Source organism: Myxozyma melibiosi (assembly GCF_037950935.1).
Source record: "Myxozyma melibiosi strain Phaff 52-87 chromosome Unknown BZA70scaffold_3, whole genome shotgun sequence".
Taxonomy (NCBI): Eukaryota; Fungi; Ascomycota; class Lipomycetes; order Lipomycetales; family Lipomycetaceae; genus Myxozyma; species Myxozyma melibiosi.
Window position 1 is genome coordinate 378,359 of NW_027042917.1, and position 21,147 is coordinate 399,505.

Here is a 21,147-nt window from a genome sequence, read left to right on the forward strand (position 1 = left end):
CAACTCCAATTATGGAAAGCAGCACTGGACAGCAGTCAAGCGAATTTTGCGATATATCAAAGGAACGGCATCCATGGGAATCACCTTCAGCAAACACCATGGCAACTTACTTACCGGCTACTCAGATGCAAATTATGCAACGGATATTGATGAGCGGAAATCAACCTCAGGATATGTCTTTGTCCTTGGAGGTGGAGCAGTGAGTTGGAAGTCCAAGCGCCAGAAATCAGTTGCCTTGTCAACCACAGAGGCAGAATATATGGCACTGAAGCTAGCAGCTCAGGAAGCTGTTTGGCTGAAGAGACTTTATGAATTCATGAGCCAGAATTCACAGCGGCCGATTCAAATCGCAGAAGACAATCAGGGAGCAATCAAATTGGCAAAGAATCCACAGTTCCATGAGAGAACAAAGCATGTTGATGTCAGCTATCACTTCACCAGACAAGCAATCACTGATGGCATTATCAACATTATTGGATGTGGAACCAAGGATATGGTTGCAGACCTTTTGACCAAAGGAATTGCAAGAGAGCAATTTGGAAAGCTGAGATCAATGATGGGAATGAACTGAATAATGGAAAAAGTGGGAGTGTTGAAAATAGTGTTCCATTATGCAGCAGGATCAAAGGGTTTCCTTGGAGGGAACAGAAACCCTAAGGAAATTACTAGGTGGAACCAGAAAGAACTGGAAGCAGCTAGAAGGAGCTGGAAGGATCTGGAAGGAGCTGGAATGATCTGGAAAGATCAGATGACTGATCAGATGACTTGGTCAGATGACTGATCAGATGATACTTGAAGAACTTTGTATAAACTTTGTATGAACTTATTTTGTCTATATATTGACCAGCTCCCTCCCTTGTTTTGTACATATCATTCAATCAACAACATATCATATTACATATCAAAGCACACTTAAGGAAGATCATCATCAATGGATAACTCTGACAACTTCAATATGTCTGGAACTTCCACTGGCAAAGACAATTTGCAACAGAGTATGGTATCAACTACACTGGAACCTTTAGCCCAGTCATTCGCTATGACTCGCTTAAGGTGCTACTTGCTGTTGCTGCTGCAAGAAACCTTACTGTCCATCAGATGGATGTTACCACTGCCTTCTTGAACGCTGAACTTGATGAAGAGATTTACATGAAGATCGCACCTGGCTCTGAAGACAAATACCCCGGCAAGGTCTATCGTCTAAAGAAATCAATCTATGGTCTCAAACAGTCTCCAATGCTCTGGCACAATGTCATTGATCATGTACTTGTCAAGGCTGGTTTCTCAAAGAATTCTGCAGAAGACTGCCTCTATTCTCGAGAAGGTCCTAATGGTGTTGTCTTGATTGGTCTATATGTTGATGATCTCCTTATTGCGTCCAGCAGTAGGTCTGAAATCTCATCAGTGAAAAAGATTCTTACCACTGCCTTTGAGATGAAAGACTTGGGTGTTGCAGACAAATTCCTAGGGATGAGCATCACTCAAACAGATGCTCATGTCTCCTTGGATCTCACAGACTATATCAACCGTGTTGTGTCTGAATTCGATGATGGAACGCTTTACCCAGTTGACATTCCCATGACACCTACCTTCTTGGATGAACCAGATGTCTCTCCGTGGGAGCAGTGATATGGCCCAGCAGTATGGCCGCTGCATTGCTCCCTTAAGATCCACGGTTCGAGCCCCGCTTGTGAGCTTTTCCTGGATTTTGGCCTAATATTGAACACCCCCCCAATTTTCACCTTGATAATTTTCAGCAAAAAATGGTCTTGGTTGCAAAATTTATACTGAACCCCCCACTGCAGTAGCACCAAGTTTACAACAAAGCGGTGAAAGAAATGAGATCCCCCGGATTTTATGGATTATACTATGGACTTTACTACACGCCTTCCCTTTCTGGCAATGGTTGAACTGAAGCACCTACTGGATAGCTTGTCGTCCACTTCAGGCAGGCATACTTGGATATCCTATCAGGGAGATGGAAAAATTGAAGTTGGATTAGAAAAATGGAGATAAAAAAAAAACATATTGGTGGAAGAAGTTGGAGACAGTCTGTCATAACCTAGTTGTTGCAAATAGACTATAATAAAAAGATTCATCATCATCATCAGATGTCTCTCCGTCTGTCGACGCTACCAAGTACAGATCCCTGGTTGGCAAACTGCTCTTCGCACAGAGTACAGTCAGGCCTGATATCTCACATGCTGTCTCAGTACTTTCTCGCAATCTCATCTCTCCAACTGAGAAATATTGGACTGCTGCCATTCGTGTTCTCCGCTATCTTAAGGGATCATCTACACTTGGGCTTGTTTATCCAAAGAACTGTGGTGTGGTACTGAAGGCATACTCTGATGCATCATGGGGTACGAGTGTCAAAGATCGAAAGTCCATCTCTGGATTTATTGCAACAATCAATGGTACTGCTGTCACTTGGATGTCAAGGAAACAGCCAATTGTCGCTTTGAGCTCCACTGAGGCGGAATACATTGCCTTGAGTGATGGTACTCGCGAGGTAGTATGGTTGACATTCATGCTTCAAGACCTTGGATGCAAAGTCAAGCCAGTCACTATCTATGAAGACAATCAGTCAGCTATCCTTTTGTCTAAGCACAGCTCCAATCATCAACGGACCAAGCACATTGATATTCGCTATCATTATATTCGAGAGAAAGTTGCTGCAAAGGAGGTTAAGGTGGAATATCTGAATACACATGAACTGATTGCAGATATGCTCACCAAGAACTTGAGTACTCCAAAGTTTGTCAAGTTAAGGAAGGGGTACAATCTCCTCTTGATGGATAAAGTCAAGAAAGAAGGTTGAGAATATTGCGGTTCTAATGCTATATTCGAATTGTTGAAGTTGTGGCGGTTCTGGTGGTATATTTGGGAAGATTGTGGTGACTTTATTCACAAAGTTATTGCACATTTTGTGGTGAGAAAAGAGAAGGAGTTAAGGTTGTGTATTGTGCCACATCAGTGTGGCGTGTGAGTGTGGCGCAAGACAGTTGTTGAACTCTGGTGCCCTTGAGATGGATGTTAGGGCAGAGAAGGTCTTTGGGAAAAATTTTGTACATAAAAAGGGCCCCTCCTACCTTCCTAGCTCGTTGTCAGAAAACCATACAACAAACCAAAGCTAATATTTCTGATCAACGACTAGGTAAGGCTTCTTTGTATTATTGTCAGAAAACCATACAACAAACCAAAGCTAATATTTCTGATCAACGACTAGTTAATAATATATTGTCTACTCTATCACTATGAGCGTCCCTGAAGAATACAAGACTCTGGATACTTCCTTTAAGGAATGCACTGCCAGTTTCAAACACATCTCCTACTGGTGTCGGCTCCGTCCCGGCACTCGCTGTTCCGCTTCAACCTTCACTCTCGCCTTCGCCCTCTCCGTCGCCTTGGCCCTCGCTCTCGCCTTTGCCTTCGTCTTCGCCTTCACCTCCGCCTTCGCCTATTCTCTCTCCTTCGCCTCCTGGGAGCAGTGATATGGCCCAGCGGTATGGCCGCTGCATTGCTCCCTTAAGATCCACGGTTCGAGCCCCGCTTGTGAGCTTTTCCTGGATTTTGGCCTAATATTGAACACCCCCAATTTTCACCTGGATAATTTTCAGCATGAAATGGTCTTGGTTGCAAAATTTATATTGAACCCCCCACTGCAGTAGCACCAAGTTTACAACAAAGCGGTGAAAGAAATGAGATCCCCCGGATTTTATCGATTATATACTATGGAGTTTACTACACGCCTTCCCTTTCTGGCAATGGTTGAACTGAAGCGCCTACTGGATAGCTTGTCGTCCACTGCAGGCAGGCATACTTGGATATCCTATCAGAGAGATGGAAAAATTGAAGTTCGATTAGAAAAATGGAGATAAAAAATTGGCGGAAGAAGTTGGAGACAGTCTGTCATAACCTAGTTGTTGCAAATAGACTATAATAAAAAGATTCATCATCGTCATCATCATCAGTAAGCAGATGTCGAAGTGTCAAAAATACGCACTTAAGATGTGGAGGGTCTATGACAGGGCAGGAAGGACGTGATTTGAGAGACAGTCTCATTGCTCGAGCGCAATCACGAGTGGAATTGCGTGAAGGGAGTGGAGAGCAAGAGAGCGCTGAGTCGACTAGACGACGCTGTAGGAAGTGTAAGAGGACGGGACATAATGCACGCACTTGTAAAGAAGATGCAGAAATGTCTACTATCTAATATTTTGAATAGTTTTAATTAATTTAACTTGTTGTGGTTGCGTATTTTTCTTTTTGTAGAAAGAGTAGATGAGAGTGCGCCGCCACAAGGGGAGCGCCGCCACAAGGGTATTGACGTTATGAGCTCCCCTGAAGATTATCAAAAACTGGAGGCTACCTTTAAGGAATGCACTTCCAGTTTCAAACAGTCACGATAGTTGATGGGAGTCTGATATCGTGTGGAGTGAATACCTCAAGAAGATTCATTAATGCCCATTGATAATCTCATTCAGTTTCCCCAGATAGGAAGGCGAAAGCAATGTTGAACATCTGACCACAAGCGTTACTACTAACCACTTCGAATAATGGCATCTGGAAGCGGTTCGTCTTGTATGTGCAGTCCATTATTATCACTTACGGATAATGCTTAAGAATGTCGATCGACATCTTATGAGCAAAGAACGCAGCACAAACAGAATTTTGAGAATCTGTCGCAATATGACTGATATATCCGAGGTCAAGCCTCTCATACTGGTCATATCTTTTGCATATCGGCCGATCGCTATGAAAAATGGGTTTTGAGAGCTTCCCTGATAACTATCTATGTGACTTTGTACCAATGCAAGCTATTTGGAAGCCTCTGGAGCATTGGGTGGTGTTTCTGGGACCCAAGGGTGGTACTTCTCATAATAGAGCTAGAAGATCTCGTACATGCTAACCCCACGCATTTATCTTCATGAAATCTCTGTGAAAAAAGAGTCCTCAATAGTTAAACAAACAACTAAGCTGCGTTTTAAGTCCTCTCGTTGTAGTTTGGTGAATCTGAAGGCCCAGTTCCTTCTGGCGTGTCCTGCATCGTGCTCTGCCGGTAAAACATCAGCGATATCTCCACGTCTGCCAGATTAGTGTTGTAAATTGTCTTTGCCAGTGGAAGTTCCAGACATATTGAAGTTGTCAGAGTTATCCATTGATGATGGTATTCCCTTGTGTGCTTTGATAGATAATATATTATGTTATTGATTGAATGATATGTACAAAACAAGGGAGGGAGCTGGTCAATATATAGACAAAATAAGTTCATACAGAGTTTATACAAAGTTCTTCAAGTATCATCTGATCAGTCGTCTGATCTTTCCAGATCATTCCAGCTCCTTCCAGATCTTTCCAGCTCCTTCTAGCTGCTTCCAGTTCCTTCCAGTTCCTTCCGGTAGATTCCAGTTGCTTCCGGTCCCTTCTAGCTGTTTCCAGTTGCTTCTGGTTCCATCTAGTAATTTCCTTAGGGTTTCAGTACCCTCCAAGGAAACCCTTGATCCTGCTGCATAATGGAACACTATTTTCAACAATTAGCATCGATCTACATCTTTATAGGTTATTAATCCATCAAATAAAATAATCTACTTCTCTCTCGTTCAATTTCAAGCAATTCGCGCAGCAATATCATCAAATCTGTTGATAGTTCATTCTGTCAGGTAAGGTACTTTCACAATCAATTATATACCTTAGTAGCGCTTCTACAGCTCCGCTGTTTTTTCCTTTCAAATAGCTTAATACATAAGACCTCTCAACTTTCTGTTTTAGTGGATATCATAGTTGGCTGGTGTGGGATGTTGTGGAGTGGTCCAATTATATGTAGAAGCACGGCACTACAAGGGGTGCGGCCCTACAAGGGGGTAGGCATTAATGGAAAGAGTGGGAGCACTGTAGATAGTGTTCCATTATGCTATAGGATCAAGGGTCTCCCTGGAGGGAACTGAAACCCTAAGGAGACTAATAGGTGCATCCAGAAGCAACTGGAAACAGATAGAAGGGACTGGAAGCAGCCGGAATCAATGGGAAGGATCTGGAAGGATCCAGAAAGTACCAGAGGAATGATCTGGAAGCTACTGAAAATCAAAGCACACTTAAGGAATATCATTATCAATGGATAACTCCTCCAACAACTTTATTATGTCCACTGGCAAAGATTTGCAACAGAAGAAGCCATCTCGAGTCCGGAAGCTCACAATACAGCTGGCAATGCTGGGTTGGATGTTCACAAGAGACTTGTTAATGGAAAAACGAGGTCTGCCTTCATATTTATACTAATTTGATGAAGGCCTGACCTGAAACTTGTCATTTCGTTCCTCAAGAGCGAGATTGCTCCCTATATCTACTTTGTTTTATCTTGTTCTGGTCTGTTTGTACTATCAATTAGTGTAGTATTATCAATTAGTGGAGAAGCGGGAGACGGTCTGTTATAACCTAGTTGTTGCGCATGCACACAGGCTTTAAAAATAGGTTCGTCAGTCAATTAATCGATCTTGCAAGTTCCCATTTTCAAGGAGGAGGTAATCTGATCTCTTGCAACGATTGATGAGAGCTAGTGCTGTGCGGTGTAGGTGATGTTTTGGGTGGTTTCTGGAGTTTAAGGCCAATGAATGGGGTTGGAGTTGAGGGCAAAAATCTCAGCATTTCACTTGTCTATGACCACTAAAGTCAGTACACTCTGACTAGGGTTACTCCGAGTCTATCTAGGCTTCAGAAAGCCCGTTTCAGTACGTGCATTTTTTTACTATATGACTTGTTTAGTTTTTGTTGTGAAATGTGGAGTCAAAATTGCGTCTATGACTACTGTAGGAGGGCTTTAGGGTTTTACTGCTTTGTGAGGAAGATGACAATTTATTCCTAAGTCACTGTGCAACAACCAGGCTATGACAGACTGTCTCTAAATTGTCCTACCAATTTTTTTTGGGAGCAGTGATATGACCCTGCAGTATGACCACTGCATTGCTTCCTTTCAGATCCACGGTCTAAGTTCAACTTTGGCGCTTTTCCTTGATTTTGGCCTGATGTCAAAAATATTCAACACCAGCAATTTTCTCCTCAATGATTTGTCAACAAAAAGAAATAATACTGAAGCCCCAACTCTGGTAGCAGCAAGTCTACAAACAAGCGGCAAAAGAAATATAATTCCCTGGGTTTCAAGGATCAATATACTATGTAATTTACTACAACACCTTCCCTTTGAGGAAATGGTTGAATAGAAGCACCTACTGGATAGCCTGTCGATGAGAAAAGAAGATGGAAAATTGAAGTTGGAGTAGAAAATTGAGATACAAAATGGCGGGAAATGTAAGAGACAGTCTGTCATAACTTAGTCGCTGCAAACAGACAATACTAAAATGATTTATCATCAACACCCACAATTCTTGTATTGACAATATATCAAACAAAACAAACTGTCTTGAATTCAAAATACATATTGCACCCCCCGCTGTGCTAGCACCAAGTATACAACAAAGCGGAAAAAGAAATGAATTTTCCTAGGCTTTATGGATACTATGGACTATACAACAACGGCTTCCGTTGGCGGAATCGGTCAAGTAAAGACTCCTACCAGAAAGCTTGTCCTCCACTTCAGACAGGCATATTTAGAGATATTCTAATTAAGGAGATGGAAATTTTAGTTTGGATAATGAAAGCAAGAAATCATTTGGTAGGAAAAGCTGGGTACAATAGTTGATGATGCTGATAAATCTATGTTGATAACCTAGTTGACAGCCTAGTTGATGATTAAGATGATAAATATCTTATTTATAGTCCATATGCAACAACTAGGTTATGACAGACTGTCTACAACTTTCCACCAATTTTTTAATCTCCATTTTCTACTCCAACTTCGAATATCCATGCTCTTTTTTCAAAATATCGAGGTATTGCTGCCTGAAGTGGAGGACAGGCTGTTTCTATTCAATCATTCCCTAAAAGGGAAGGCGTTGTAGTGAACTCCACAGTATATATTCCATGAAACCCTGGAAATTATATTTCTTTTACAGCCTTTTTGTAGACTTGGTATGACCACAGTTGGAGATTCAGTACACATCTTGCAACCAAGACCATTTTCGTTGAAAAGTATCGAGGCGAAAATTGCAGGTGTTCAGTATTTCAATATTAGGTCGATATCCAGGAAAAGCGTTAAAGTCAGGCTTGGATCAAGGATTTAAAGGGAGCAATGCAGCGGCCTTCCCACTGGGCCATATCACTGCTTCCCCTCATGACCTAGTGATTACATTTAAGGATTTGTCATCATCATCATCATCATCATCATCATCATGGATTACTATTGTGCTGAAAATAAGTTCTAAAGAAGTTTAGTCAGGCACAGAAGCTTGCAACACTGCCGATGTGGTGCAGAATACTGACCAATATGATGATGATGATCAATCTATTCTATAGTCCATGTGCAACAGTTAGGCTATTTTGGACTGACTAATGGTCTGTCAATCAACAGACATGGAGATCTCAAGCAGGATCAAGATCTAAAATAGAAAAGAAACAAAATGATAATGGCTATGGCAGCAGGTATCGAGACCAGTATTAATAGTATGACTAAAAAGCTCAGAGGCGACTACCAATATTGATATGGACCGATTTTTCTTGAGTGTACGCTTGCAAAGCGTGCTCACCAAGCTCTCGTCCAAAACCACTCTTTTTATATCCTCCAAAAGGGACACGGAAATCACTATCATTCGAAGAATTTATCCAGACTGTTCCAGCTTGAAGATTCCGAGCTACTTGCAACGCTCGAGTAATGTCAGCAGTAAATATCGCACTAGCAAGTCCATAACAAGAAGAATTGGCGCGCATAACCGCTTCTTCCATGCTATTGAATGAGTCACATACAGCAACCGGTCCAAATATCTCCTCAGTGGACACGGTCATGTCATCGCCAACATCTGCTAAAATGGTAGCTCCAACAAAGTATCCGGTCTCTGAACCGGTGTCTTCGCTGTATATTAGTCGTGCACCTTCACTAAGTCCTGACTGTATATATCTCTGTATCTTCTGCTGTTGCTTTTTCGAAATCTGTGGCTGCTGAAATTGAGATTCTTTAGACTTCTCTGCCGTGTAATCAGCAAGACTCCGCAAAAATAACTCATATATCTCATGCGAAACATAAATTCGTGATGTGGCGGTGCAGATTTGACCTGCGTTACTCATGATTCCGGCATGACACCATTTGACAGCCTGATCAATATCAGCATCAGAAAAGACTAGTGCTGCGGATTTTCCGCCAAGCTCAAGGGTCACTGGCACCATATTCTGAGCTGCTGCCTTCATGATCTGTTTTCCAGTTTCGAGCGAGCCAGTGAAGGATATCTGACATCATGATTAGCGGAAACGCTGCACGGATTCAAACAGTGTGTAAAGTATACCTTGTTAATTCCCGGATGGCTGGACAATGATTTACCGGTTGTACTATCACCAGATAATATGTTGATGACACCGGGCGGAAAATTCGCCTCCGCAGCCAAGTATCCCAAATACGAAGCAGATAATGGCGTGAGTTCGGAACTTTTCAGGACGATAGTGTTTCCAGCTGCAAGGGCTGGGGCCATTTTCCATATTGATAACCTGATTCGATAGAGTACATTAGCGAATGCGTCCACGAACTTTTATAATCAACAAAGTACGCACATTAAAGGATAGTTCCACGGCACTATCAACGCGCATACTCCTAACGGCTCTCGTGCCGTAAAAGCAATTTTTTCTTTGAAAGGCTGGATTGATTGGCCGTAAATCTTATCAGCCCATCCGCTATAGTATCTGCAGACGTTGACGCATTCCGGCAGTTCTTCCGTCAATACTACATCCTAGAGAAATGGTTTTAGATCAGTCTATGATATCAACGGTATAAATCATACGGGATGCATCATACAACAGGTTTTCCAGTATCCAAAGCCTCCACTTGGCTTATGTATTGCTTGTTTTCTTCAAGTAGATCAGCAAGCTTAGCCAAGTATCTCCCTCTCTCTGTTCCAGACATATCTTTCCAGATGTTGTCAAACGCCGATTTAGCCGCCCTAACGGCACGATCGACATCTTCAGAAGAAGCAAGAGGAACGTTCGCAACTTCTCGATCCGTACTATCCCACGATCGGATGTTAGTAAGATCGAGCCAACGATATGTTACAGGGAGTTAATGTAACTCACATTGGATCGAGAGTAGTTATACACTCCCCGCTTGATGCTATTGAGAAGCAGTTGTTAACAAAGAGTCCAACAGGGTGACTATGAACAGTCGGAGGGTCATTCGAGAATCTAATATCGACAGAAGGTGGGCGAGGGCTAGTCGAACCCATCTTTGATGTGTTCGATGACTTCAGATCATGTCGCAATCCAACGGTTGAATTGAAGAGGCGCACAGAAGCTGTATTCGATGGTTTAATATGCAGCTGTCTAATCCCATGTTTCGATCCGTATGTAAGGGCGGTCGTTTTGAAGCAGTAAGTCGTAGCAATTGGCATCTTCATATGACGTTCTCGCTTTCATTTCCAGGTCTTATGCTCTCGCGATGCCAATGCCTAGGCGATTCGAGGTTTAGGGGAGCAGATGTCACTGATATATTCTTAAACGCAATATTTACACAGAACCACCACAAAGCCTACCCAGAAAGTCACATTTTGAAACTTTCGCTATCCTTCCCGGTAGGCAGCGTACATTAGATAAATTTCCTTTCTACATCATCGTCGTGTTTACATTCGTGCTTGTTACATGAGAGCTTAAGTACTTCACTTCTTGAGTTGCACCTTGTTAACTGTGTCGCGTAACAATGCAATAGCCTCCTTAGGATCCTTGGCCTTGAAGACACCTACATGGACATATTTTGTAAGCATAGGTCCTGACAAATAAACAAGAATAGAAATCATACCAGTTCCAGCAACAATAACATTTGCTCCGGCATCGGCTGCAAAGTCAATAGTCGAAGCGCTCAATCCTCCGTCGACTTCGATATCCAAATCAGGAAACTTGGATCGAAGTTCCTCAACCTACAGCGTTGTTAGATCGTTGTGTACTAAAACCTCGGTCGTTTCTGCATTGGTAAATCTCTCACCTTAGGCATACACTCATGCATAAACTTCTGTCCTCCGAACCCGGGCTCTACGGTCCTGCGCGTAAAGAAAAATAATTAGTCAGTTTGAACTACCGGTATATGAGATCAATAAGGCTGACATACATTACAAGTACCATATCCAGCTTTGGAACTAGATCGAATACTGCAGATGCCGGTGTTTTGGGCTTGATCGCACATCCCGCACGCATACCAGCTGCGTGAATCTGATCAATCAAAGCACTCGGGTTAGAGGTAGCCTCGATATGGAAGCAATACTGGTCGCCGCCAGCTTTAGCGAAATCATCAACCCATTGCTCGGGCTGAAATTCAGAAACTTATGTTAGCCCTTGCGTAGAACTGTTCCCGACAAACGGTAAACCTACATTGGAAACCATCATATGGCAGTCGAAAAAGCTCTCTCCCTTGGGGAGGGCCCCACGGATACAGGTAACGACAGGAGCGCCAATCGTAAGATTTGGAACAAAGTGGCCATCCATGATATCAATGTGAAGCCAGTCGGCACCACAGGTCATCATGCGTTTGCATTCTGAAGACAAATTACCAAAATCGCCTTAACGAGATATTAGCTTATCTGTCGCATCATAGGCTCAACAGACCAACACTTATACAAAGGAAGGAAGAATACCAGCAAGAATGGAGGGTGCAATTTTAGCTTCGGGCATGACTTGATTGAAATGTAATAGCGTGAGATTTAAGGAGAGCGCAAGGCAGATAAGGAGGGTTGGTTGATGTGTATCCGGTCAAGAATCTGTAGTCGGAGAAAGGGCCGTCGCTTTACGGCTTCTCCTTGTCTGCGGCTTGTCACGGAAACCGGTGCTCCGCCATTTCGTGTGCATTCTACGGGTGTCGGGAGATGTCGAACGGCGGAATCAGGCGCGAATTACATCAACCTTCAATGATATCTTTTGGTACTCAACTTCACATAGTTATCTGAAATGTAGTTATCGCATTCGCAGAAGACCGGTCATCGACCCCATTGTGCCAGTCTTCAATACTTTGCTCGAACGCGGAGAGCTCATAGAGTTTTGGGCATCAAAGCCGCATGAGAGGTGTAGGTGAGCATATTATTAGGCATTAGTTATTTACTTAGATGCCTAGAGAAAAGACGTTGAACGTTTGGTTTATATGCTACTATTGCTATCCTTGAGATAACTATTAGCTGGTGACCTGATAGTCTTTTGTGCAAGTCGGGTTTTCTACGAGACCATGCCATTAGATGCTTTCGAAGCTCGGCTGATGTTCACTGATCTACTTCGCCGGCTCAACGCATCAGTGCAATCGGCTACGAAGTGCGCGCAATTTGCTGTACGCAATAAGGATTTATGTGAGGATCTGTACTCTTGCATTATTGAAGAGTTGGATCAAGTAAGTTGGGGACGTGTTTTTACGCTGCCGTGACGGACACAACTAATGTGCCATTTAGACATCACTAAATTCCAGAATCAACATTCTGTACTTCTTAGAAACATTATGCGAGAGTAGTATTCGGACCGGGTTTGACGATTATGTCACCATGATACGCAGAGATTTATGGATGATATTGGAGAAGGTGGTTCCAGAGTCATCAGCAGCCCTGGCGAATGTGGCGCTTGCAAAAAAGGTATATATACACTGTCTAGATGTTAACTCGACTACTAGTTGCTAGTCTCGCGCTATTGACAGCCTCTCACAAAAATTAATCACTAGGCACTGGAAAATCTGCAACGAAAATCTGTGATCACACAGCAGGAACTGATTCAGGCTTCCACCAAGTTGGAGGAGCGCGAGGTTCAAATGTATGCTTAATGACTGAAAAATCACCTTGCTTAGCGATATCAGTTGTAAAAACTAATCACTCTTTTGTGCTTATAGAGGAAAGGACAAAACGATAAGTTTCTCAAAAGAAGACATCCTCAAAAGGATGGACGAGGATCGGGAACGAGTAAGTACGAGAAGTCCAGATCCATACGCTGTCTTTACTGACTCTTTGGGATTAGCACAAGAGAATGCGGGAGAATATATGGGTGATTCCCGCTGGAGAATTGATACAAACGGAGTTTGACAATGCGTGGGAAACAATAAGTGATCTGGGGGAAGATGACTTCGACTCAATGACAGAAGAGAATAATATTTTTAGAAAATCTGCTCTGTATTGAGATGAGATCTCTTTCTGGTCAACATGAAAGAACAACTATGTCATAGATAGCTCATCGCATATAGTGTATCAATATTTGACACAACTGAGCTGGACATAGGTCAAGGTAATCGAAATATAGCATCCAGACAGTATGAGCTGCGATACTACTTATTATACAAATATGGGGGTCATATGTTGATATTTGTTTTGTGAATCACTAAACAAATCAATAATAATATTTACAATACATGAAAAGTTAAAATATAATAACGCTCTCTCGATCGATATCATAATTTGAACGTAAGCCAAGGAAGTGTCTGCAAAGACGTCGCGTGTAACGAACTTTTCACAGGCTTGCCCGACATTGCAACCTATATAAGCGGAATCAAGACATTGTCTTCAAGAAATTGTCCGTTTTGATTTTCCGACGCATTCTCGCCCGCCATTCACGCTTGGCTTTTCGTTCGGGATCTGCGTCTAGTTTCTTCTGCTGAGCCTCGGGATCCAGGATTTCCCATAACCAATCCGGATACTCTTCGTCGGCAAGGGCTAAAGGTTCGTCCTTGTTTTTGAATACATTGCAGCCAGTCAATCGAGTACCTTCTGGTGCGGAGCTAGGTACACGGTTTGACAAAACTGAGGATGTTCCTAAATCGTTCAAGCAATATCAGAATAGGTATCACTAGCCTAGTATTGAAAGAATGATGTCCATACCCTGGAAGAACAGCGGAGACGCTGAAGTGAATTGACGCCTCAGCTCCGAGACTCTGCAAAGACATGAAGTAGGCAACTTCCGGCGGGCATAATAAGCCATCATATTGACTTTGGTCAATTATTGTCGATAGCAAAATTCGAGATTCAAATATCGAAAGGTAGCCGTTGGGATATTGGATTAGTTCCTGGTCGCGAAAATTCTCGAGTGAAACAGTAATATTCATTTAGGGCATAAAACGCAAAAGTTGGGCGCACTTAATTCTATATAGAAACTCACGACCTGTGCTTTTTTTTTTTCATCTTCTTATACACACCTGTGCATGCTGCTTCATTTACTCGGCCGTTGGAAAGTTGATCGTAACCAAATCGCAAGTCAAATTGTGGTTCATGTTAGATCAACTCTATGGCTAACCAATTGTAAGTCACATTTGATTGTTTTTGATCCCGTGTTCAGATTGAACGTCAACAGTGAGAGCAGATGATGTTAGAAAGAATATTTGCTACTTTGGTGAACTACGGTAATGACAAACAACTTCTATCACCAAGATCTCTGATGCTACTTTTTCACTATTCGTTGACGTTCAATTGAAAGTGTCATTCTTAACGTTTGAACAGTTGCTAACAATGAGACGGATTTAGGTAGATACAGTAGGCAGATCTGGCGAGTTGACATGTGCGAGTTTGTGGGATTCTTTCTGATCTTATTAGGACATAGGTTATCAAATTTATATGTTAGTTCCGTGATGATTACTGATCGATCTCCACTGGTAAATAAAAATCAGAAATGAATAAAGTCCACATGTAGTCGGCGCTTTCTTGCTAACTAAAGGAATTCGGAAAATTTGTAAGTAAACAGGGTAAGGGTATCATTACAAATTTCCTGATTGGGTGTTCCTAGTGTGCCCCTCACCTCGATTGCGTTTATCGGCTCGAAGAAGACACTCACCGCCATCCCAGCTCCTCTTGTTTTCGTCCGGCTCGCTCGGTTTTCACTAAAAATTTCAGAATCCACTCAAAGAATTCGCCATGTCATCTCCTTTTACTGTCAACGGAACCGTAAAGACTTTCGGTGGCTCGCTATTGAAACTGTCTCATGAGTCGACTGCGCTGGGTTGCAAGATGGCTCTGAATGTGTTTCTCCCAGCAACTTCCGCTTCCAAAATTCCAGTTTTGTTTCACCTTGCAGGACTCACCTGCACTGGTGATAACGGTGCCGAAAAGGGATTTTTCAACCATTGGGCCGCTAAGTATGGAATTGCCATGGTTTATCCGGACACCTCTCCTCGTAAGTCTCATACTCTTCTATGGTGCAATTGAGCATGAAGCTGACTGACTTCTAAATAGGTGGATCGAACCACCCTGGAGAGCATGATTCTTGGGATTTTGGTTCGGCTGCTGGGTTCTACATTGATGCGACTGCTGAGCCTTGGAGCTCTAATTACAAGATGGAGACCTATGTCACAGAGGAGCTTCCTACCCTCCTCTATCAAGCCTATCCGGCTCTTGATTCCTCTCGAGTGTCGTTGACTGGACATTCAATGGGTGGTCACGGTGCTTTGTCGTTGTTTTTGAAGCATCCTGATCTATATAAGTCTGCCTCGGCCTTTGCCCCCATTGCTAACCCGATCAACTGCCCATGGGGTCAGAAAGCTTTTTCAGGATACTTGAAGTCCAAGGAAGAATGGGTCAAGCATGATTCGACGGAACTGCTAAAGTCCTACAAGGGTGATCCACTGGATATCTTTATCACTGTAGGGACTGCAGATCAGTTTCTTCTTGACGGCCAATTGCTGGTTGATAACTTCGTTGCGGCTGCCAAGGAGGTAGGCCGAGAAGGCGAGGTCGTGGTCAAGAAATGTGAGGGTTACGACCACTCGTATTACTACGTCTCGAGCTTCTCTCAGGACCATGTTGAGCATGCTGCTAAGCATTTGGGTGTTTTGTGATGTGCCTAGTCGAATTGATTCTTGAGGACATGGAAGTGTTGCGCCTCTCAATGTACATAGTTGGGCTAATAATCTAAGACTATAGTTACCGGATTGAGTTACTCACCAAATGAAATGCTGCCTTAATGAAAACCCTCTACAGTGTATGTGGTGGGTCCTCAGTAGCGATTGCTTGCTCTATTCGGGTTCCAGAAGCTGATTGTATGTAAAATCGCCTAGGCTGCTTGCGTCCAGTGGCAGGCCTCATTAGGTTAGCGAGCCTCAAGCGAGTCGGGAAACTGTAAGTTAAATCCTTAAGAGATCCGCTTAAAAAAAACACGTCTCGGGACTTAAGTCTTCGATATCTTTCGGAGAACGCCAAATGTGAGGTCTGCTGATGAGCTTCGTAATTGACTGTTGTAATCCACAGTTTATGGATTAAGAATTATGATTCTGGCCTGTAAAGAGGGGCATACCTCCACTGATGTCCGTGCTCAAGAATCACCACGACAGCTCTCCAGGTGTTAGGGATTGCCGCTGTGTATTAGAAGATGTGGTTGAGCAACTGTAAGCCCAAATCAGCGACAGAAACAACATTTATTACTGTAATCAACTTCAGATCATTTTGACCGATATTGCCTCGCTTCAGGCTGTCCGGTCGCATTCAATATGGCAGCACCGTCGCACGTGATATATGCGGCGGGTGCGTCAACGCCGCACCTCTTTTTCTTTCACAAAGCAACCCTTCTGCTGCATCATCGTTGTCGCTGCTCCCCCGACACGCTGTATTGAAGCTGGCGTACCGTCGCCGTTATCCGTCAGATCGCACCTTTCGTGCAGCTGACTCTCCTTCTTTTCCCACCTTACAGAATTCGCTTGCTTGGGGCATGGCGAGCCGTGTCCTCGCGCTCATTCGCCGCATGCTGCGCTCCCGTGTTATCCTCATTCTTCTTCTCACTTCGTTGGTTCTGTTATTCGGCTCTCTCCGCTCTCTCCCACAAATTGTCAGCACAACAGTCAACTTACAAGATAATTTGCCTGATATCTTAGTGCGCGATGTTGCTGTTCGGGTGTGTCCGCGACTTCTATCTCGCTCATGTACTATGGACGGCTATCGTAAGATCTCCAAAGATCTTCGCCTTGGCAGCTCGTGGCTCGGACAGGCCTATCTCTTTGTATCTGAAGTGCCTCGATCTGAGATAAGTCCTGACGCTCAGGTGGTCTTGGACGTCCACATTGGCTCTGAGTCGCCAGCTCCCGTGGGCCCTGGTCATGACAAGGAACCTCCTCAAAAACTTGAGTTTGATAACAGAAAATCTTACCATGAACCACTGGTTGCTAGATCTGAGATGGATCAAAGGGGATCATTTGAAGTTGAAGAAGGCGAAACCACAGTTGACAACAAAGGAAAGTGGATTCGCAAATCACACAACATGTGGCTGAAAATTGGAAGGCCCACCGATTTCGCTGTTACAGATGTCGACGTTCTATTCGGTATTGATGCTGTTGATCCACGATTTGGCTGGTCACTCAAAGGTGACAGAAACAACTCTTTAGCGGTTGGCAGTGACGCGCACCCACGTGTCACCATTAAGTTGGGACAAAATCAAGAAGTACCTTCTGTTCGTCTAAGGGTGGATTCGAATGGGAAATTCAAAATCATACAAGTAGCCGGTGAGAAGAACTTCCGTGAGCGAAAATAAGATCAGACGCAGTATACTAATATTCAGCTAGATTTGCATTTTTCGACCGGCGTTGGCAAGTGCTTGGACCCATACCCGGAAGACACAGCTGAGAATTGCGAGGCCGATACGCGTACATTGGCATTCCTTAACCACCTACTCGATGAGGAAAAACCTGATTTCGCGGTTTTAACTGGTGACCAGATTTTTGGCGACGCTGCGCCTGACGCCAAAACTGCTCTTCTGAAGTCTGTCGCACCATTCATCCATCGGCAAATACCCTTTGCAATGACGTTTGGTAACCATGACGATGAGGCTGATCTTTCACGAGAGCAATTGATGGACATTGCTAGTCACCTCCCTTTTAGCATGTCGCAAGCTGGGCCAGAATTTGCTAAAGGAGTGGGAAATTACCAGCAGACCGTATACATGCACAAAAAGGATAATCCCGTGGTCTCTATCTACTTCCTAGATACTCATAAGTACTCGCCAAATCCAAAGAAACTTCCGGGGTATGACTGGATAGACGAGTCTCAGCTTGAGTATTTGAAAGCTACATATCAGCAGTTCTCGCCATTAAGATCCCTAGATGTGAAAAAACATCTGTCTATGGCTTTCTTTCACATCCCGTTGACAGAATACCGAAATACTTCCAATCCAATAGTTGGAAACTACAGGGAGCCGTCTACCGCACCCCGCCACAACACTGGAGCTCGATCTTTACTTTCGGAGCTAGGGGTCTCTGTGGTAAGCGTGGGACACGATCACGTTAATGATTTTTGCATGTTTGATCGGAGCTATCAACCTTCAGGGATGTGGGATGCTGGACAAGACACAGAAGTCTCCGACGCTAAAAATGTCCCTCAAAAGACCGCTAGCCGAACGTCACCCATCGGTGAAGGTGAACATCCTATATGGCTCTGTCATGGTGGAGGTGCCGGATTGGGTGGATATGGCGGGTACGGCGGATACGTGCGACGGATGCGATTTTTCGAAATCGATGTAAATACTAATATGATCTCTACTTGGAAACGACTAGAGAACGGGAACACGGAGAGTAGGATAGACCAGCAGGTGCTGGTCGATGGTGGAACAATCTTGGGTTTGTGAACTGCCCAGAGTGTTTTTTTAATTTTCGGATAGCTCGCAGTAATAGACAGCCAAACTTTTGCTATTATCCTGATTTAATCATCGTTGGTATATTAGAGATCTCAGTTTACCTGATTGTCAGTCTATTCCCTTTCTTAATAAGTACTCTTCCTCCACAACTGCGTTCAAACGGCTACTCAACCATTAAAGAAGGTAGCAGGGAATTAACCTAGGAAAAGTTTTTTTTTCCCAGGAGTCCACGCAGCTTGCTTCTAGATTTGACTTTGCGCAAATTCTGGGGCGTCAATGGATGCAGGTCTGCCGTTCGCACATCTGGCGTTTGCACATCTGCTGCTCGCATATACGTCTCCTGATGCACGCCTCCCGAGGAATCATCTGGTATCTCGTTCGGCCTCAGACTGGTCTTTTGGTCGCTTGACTTGCCCTCAGGTACTGACGGAAGCTTTGTAGTCAAGCAATGCTGTTCCTTATCATCCTCCGTCTTTGAGGCGTGATCTTGATTGTATATGGCGTCCGGCTTTCTTGGGATTTTTTTAAATTGCTCGTCTTGCGATACTCGTGTCGGCATACGTGCCGGTCGCTAGAATGTTTTAGAAAAGTGTTAGTGTGGCAACGCAGCTGCAATATAGTCAAAAACTTCAATCATACGTTTGTTTCACGGAATTTATCTGGTGTCAAGTTTAGCTTGTAGGTAGTGTTATCGTTCAAGATCCGGTCAAATGTGATCGATTCAATATTGGACTCAGAAGTATTCTCCTCTCCGATTGAAACTTGTCTTAGTTTAGGTCGACTCTCGTCGTTGTGTTGCTGATATTCCGAGATCCAGGTGAACTTTCGAACCTTAATAGAAGGAACTGTGACAGAAAGCTCAGGTATATGTGTCCTATCAAGCTCTCCAACGCATAAGGAACTCTCCTTGGATTGCTGTTCCAGTTTCACTAAACGATTTGGAACTGCAGGCGGACTGTCACTGATACCCGAGTCCCGACAGTTCTTAGCGAACGTTAGACTTTCCCTCTCATTCGTACTTTGGGCGGGAGAGTGCATTCCTATCGGCGTTACATTCCTATATAGTATTGTTATTTCGCCTGCGGGCAAATTAAGCGGATCAATCCCAAAAGCTGGCCTTCTTAAATACCTTTCAAGCTCGCCATTATTAGTTGAGATCACAGCACTAGTTTTCCTATTTTCTTGACGTCTGGCTTTCCCATTGGCAAAGTTCAAAAATGTTGCAGTTGATACTGTACGGACTGATTTACGTGGTATAATAGACACGTAACTTTCGTATAGGGACCGGCGATTTTGTATCTGACTGAATGGCCGGGATATATGTGCCCGTCGAAGCAGCTAAACAATCCAAAATCAGTTTGGTGGGCAGAGAATGGAGATTATTGATCACTTGCCTTCATAAGAATTGGTGAAGCATTAAATTCCATTGGCTGGTCTTCTTTATCGACCGAATTCGTCGCCCGATTTTGGTAAGCCTCAGTGAGTGCGTAAGGAGTCGAGAGCTCGTGAATGCTCAACCGCCGTCCAGCAGGGTCTCGCGGTATAGGGGCATTGCATTCCTGATCATCTGATAACTCCATGACAATGGAGCTGTATCGTTCCATTGGATTTGTCTCAGTTGTAACGGCTTTACTTTCTCCATGAATCCATCTGTTCCACGCCTCTTTCAGATTGATATCCGCATTTAAGCCGTCGAGATCTCTAGACTCGAGACTCACGACTGCGGGAGTTTGTGATTGTTGCAAAGCCGTGCATCTGTAAACGGCCAATCTTCCAGCTACCAGTAAGAGATTCTCTGCGACTACTTCAATAATTGAGGTTAAGTAAGCGGCCGCCAGTAGAGAAACCACGCGAGTGAGTTGGCCTCCGTCTAACAGTCGGTCTTGGGATGGGACATCTGCAGCCCCCCATGATCCATAGCAAGAAAAGCTCATGCAACGTGCCCGTGTTACACGTGACAGGAACTCTGAATTAGATATCGAGATTGACATGGTCGTATGGGAGTCGATAATCATCTGTTCCTCGCGCGTCACATCCTCTTTGATGCAATGCAACCGACTGTCCCCTTCCAATACAGCATCGTAACCAAGGTGGTTGTCAAGAATATCAGTCACCGAGCTTCTGAGACTATCGATGCTCAGAGTCTCAGAGCTGAGAAGTATCTCGCAAAGAAGAGAATCCAAAAATGAATTGATTTTGAAAAGAGCTGCGGTCTGAGGAGTCGCGACTGATAACGAGTACGCCTTTATGATAGGATCTGATGAGAGTATTTCCACAACCGACTCCCTCGATATATATAATGGTGTAGTAGAATCACGTCTCGCCGGCATTGTAACTCATACTCACACAGAAAATCCACTGAACATCAATCTACTTCGGTCGTTGCTTTCGACCTTCAAAATTTAAAGTTGTAAAATGCGCTGCAGCCGAGAAAACTAGGGCGCGGGCCCGGCTATACCCTAAGCAATTAACCCGTTTTTCCGATTCCCCCAGATTACGTCATAG

At 43.8% G+C, this 21,147-nt stretch overlaps 8 protein-coding genes across 8 annotated transcripts; 4 read left to right on the top strand and 4 right to left on the bottom strand.

Moving 5' to 3' along the window:
* The first annotated feature begins 3,947 nt into the window (after nucleotides 1-3,947).
* Nucleotides 3,948-4,309, top strand: BZA70DRAFT_275916 (uncharacterized protein). The gene has a single exon (XM_064912217.1). It carries the CDS (start codon nucleotides 4,025-4,027, stop codon nucleotides 4,211-4,213), a length of 189 nt encoding a protein of 62 aa, XP_064769197.1. The 5' UTR covers nucleotides 3,948-4,024; the 3' UTR covers nucleotides 4,214-4,309.
* Nucleotides 4,310-8,253: 3,944 nt separating this feature from the next.
* On the bottom strand, nucleotides 8,254-10,553 carry BZA70DRAFT_275921 (putative aldehyde dehydrogenase Ald3). Its single transcript, XM_064912218.1, has 5 exons — nucleotides 10,165-10,553; nucleotides 9,890-10,097; nucleotides 9,649-9,824; nucleotides 9,387-9,585; nucleotides 8,254-9,330 (listed from the first exon to the last, which is right to left on the bottom strand). Exons 1-5 carry the CDS (start codon nucleotides 10,482-10,484, stop codon nucleotides 8,569-8,571), a joined length of 1,665 nt encoding a protein of 554 aa, XP_064769198.1. The 5' UTR covers nucleotides 10,485-10,553; the 3' UTR covers nucleotides 8,254-8,568.
* BZA70DRAFT_275924 (ribulose-phosphate 3-epimerase) lies at nucleotides 10,554-11,862 on the bottom strand. The gene is made up of 6 exons (XM_064912219.1): nucleotides 11,712-11,862; nucleotides 11,449-11,636; nucleotides 11,189-11,385; nucleotides 11,066-11,120; nucleotides 10,883-11,000; nucleotides 10,554-10,822 (listed from the first exon to the last, which is right to left on the bottom strand). The coding sequence occupies exons 1-6, from the start codon at nucleotides 11,746-11,748 to the stop codon at nucleotides 10,743-10,745; spliced, it is 675 nt and encodes a 224-aa protein (XP_064769199.1). The 5' UTR covers nucleotides 11,749-11,862; the 3' UTR covers nucleotides 10,554-10,742.
* BZA70DRAFT_275927 (CTD kinase subunit gamma CTK3-domain-containing protein) lies at nucleotides 11,863-13,396 on the top strand. The gene is made up of 5 exons (XM_064912220.1): nucleotides 11,863-12,451; nucleotides 12,510-12,686; nucleotides 12,773-12,861; nucleotides 12,938-13,007; nucleotides 13,063-13,396. The coding sequence occupies exons 1-5, from the start codon at nucleotides 12,293-12,295 to the stop codon at nucleotides 13,219-13,221; spliced, it is 654 nt and encodes a 217-aa protein (XP_064769200.1). The 5' UTR covers nucleotides 11,863-12,292; the 3' UTR covers nucleotides 13,222-13,396.
* On the bottom strand, nucleotides 13,397-14,199 carry BZA70DRAFT_275930 (mitochondrial ribosomal protein L37-domain-containing protein). Its single transcript, XM_064912221.1, has 2 exons — nucleotides 13,917-14,199; nucleotides 13,397-13,850 (listed from the first exon to the last, which is right to left on the bottom strand). The coding sequence occupies exons 1-2, from the start codon at nucleotides 14,017-14,019 to the stop codon at nucleotides 13,588-13,590; spliced, it is 366 nt and encodes a 121-aa protein (XP_064769201.1). The 5' UTR covers nucleotides 14,020-14,199; the 3' UTR covers nucleotides 13,397-13,587.
* Nucleotides 14,200-14,752: 553 nt separating this feature from the next.
* Nucleotides 14,753-16,124, top strand: BZA70DRAFT_126258 (Alpha/Beta hydrolase protein). The gene is made up of 2 exons (XM_064909533.1): nucleotides 14,753-15,201; nucleotides 15,261-16,124. The coding sequence occupies exons 1-2, from the start codon at nucleotides 14,943-14,945 to the stop codon at nucleotides 15,860-15,862; spliced, it is 861 nt and encodes a 286-aa protein (XP_064769202.1). The 5' UTR covers nucleotides 14,753-14,942; the 3' UTR covers nucleotides 15,863-16,124.
* Nucleotides 16,125-16,593: 469 nt separating this feature from the next.
* Nucleotides 16,594-18,692, top strand: BZA70DRAFT_309889 (phosphoesterase). Its single transcript, XM_064914900.1, has 2 exons — nucleotides 16,594-17,515; nucleotides 17,576-18,692. The coding sequence occupies exons 1-2, from the start codon at nucleotides 16,729-16,731 to the stop codon at nucleotides 18,631-18,633; spliced, it is 1,845 nt and encodes a 614-aa protein (XP_064769203.1). The 5' UTR covers nucleotides 16,594-16,728; the 3' UTR covers nucleotides 18,634-18,692.
* On the bottom strand, nucleotides 18,693-21,070 carry BZA70DRAFT_275940 (uncharacterized protein). Its single transcript, XM_064912222.1, has 4 exons — nucleotides 20,037-21,070; nucleotides 19,772-19,980; nucleotides 19,282-19,699; nucleotides 18,693-19,213 (listed from the first exon to the last, which is right to left on the bottom strand). The coding sequence occupies exons 1-4, from the start codon at nucleotides 20,970-20,972 to the stop codon at nucleotides 18,842-18,844; spliced, it is 1,935 nt and encodes a 644-aa protein (XP_064769204.1). The 5' UTR covers nucleotides 20,973-21,070; the 3' UTR covers nucleotides 18,693-18,841.
* Nucleotides 21,071-21,147: the final 77 nt, after the last annotated feature.

Bases quoted from the DNA above. Each gene is read 5' to 3' on its own strand.
- BZA70DRAFT_275916 (XM_064912217.1), top strand. From the start codon at position 4,025: ATGACAGGGCAGGAAGGACGTGATTTGAGAGACAGTCTCATTGCTCGA.
- BZA70DRAFT_275921 (XM_064912218.1), bottom strand. From the start codon at position 10,484: ATGAAGATGCCAATTGCTACGACTTACTGCTTCAAAACGACCGCCCTT. The intron at 9,586-9,648 runs GTGCGTACTTTG...CTATCGAATCAG, and splicing joins CCGTGGAACTATCCTTTAAT to GTTATCAATATGGAAAATGG. The intron at 9,331-9,386 runs GTATACTTTACA...TCATGATGTCAG, and splicing joins GCCATCCGGGAATTAACAAG to ATATCCTTCACTGGCTCGCT.
- BZA70DRAFT_275924 (XM_064912219.1), bottom strand. From the start codon at position 11,748: ATGCCCGAAGCTAAAATTGCACCCTCCATTCTTGCTG. The intron at 11,637-11,711 runs GTATTCTTCCTT...TATCTCGTTAAG, and splicing joins TGCACCCTCCATTCTTGCTG to GCGATTTTGGTAATTTGTCT. The intron at 11,001-11,065 runs GTGAGAGATTTA...ACAACGCTGTAG, and splicing joins TGCATGAGTGTATGCCTAAG to GTTGAGGAACTTCGATCCAA.
- BZA70DRAFT_275927 (XM_064912220.1), top strand. From the start codon at position 12,293: ATGCCATTAGATGCTTTCGAAGCTCGGCTGATGTTCACTGATCTACTT. The intron at 12,862-12,937 runs GTATGCTTAATG...TTGTGCTTATAG, and splicing joins GAGGAGCGCGAGGTTCAAAT to AGGAAAGGACAAAACGATAA. The intron at 13,008-13,062 runs GTAAGTACGAGA...CTTTGGGATTAG, and splicing joins TGGACGAGGATCGGGAACGA to CACAAGAGAATGCGGGAGAA.
- BZA70DRAFT_275930 (XM_064912221.1), bottom strand. From the start codon at position 14,019: ATGATGGCTTATTATGCCCGCCGGAAGTTGCCTACTTCATGTCTTTGC. The intron at 13,851-13,916 runs GTATGGACATCA...TGAACGATTTAG, and splicing joins GTCTCCGCTGTTCTTCCAGG to GAACATCCTCAGTTTTGTCA.
- BZA70DRAFT_126258 (XM_064909533.1), top strand. From the start codon at position 14,943: ATGTCATCTCCTTTTACTGTCAACGGAACCGTAAAGACTTTCGGTGGC. The intron at 15,202-15,260 runs GTAAGTCTCATA...ACTTCTAAATAG, and splicing joins TTATCCGGACACCTCTCCTC to GTGGATCGAACCACCCTGGA.
- BZA70DRAFT_309889 (XM_064914900.1), top strand. From the start codon at position 16,729: ATGGCGAGCCGTGTCCTCGCGCTCATTCGCCGCATGCTGCGCTCCCGT. The intron at 17,516-17,575 runs GTGAGAAGAACT...ATATTCAGCTAG, and splicing joins CAAAATCATACAAGTAGCCG to ATTTGCATTTTTCGACCGGC.
- BZA70DRAFT_275940 (XM_064912222.1), bottom strand. From the start codon at position 20,972: ATGCCGGCGAGACGTGATTCTACTACACCATTATATATATCGAGGGAG. The intron at 19,981-20,036 runs GCAAGTGATCAA...TGGATTGTTTAG, and splicing joins CTTCACCAATTCTTATGAAG to CTGCTTCGACGGGCACATAT. The intron at 19,214-19,281 runs GTATGATTGAAG...AAAACATTCTAG, and splicing joins ATAAATTCCGTGAAACAAAC to CGACCGGCACGTATGCCGAC.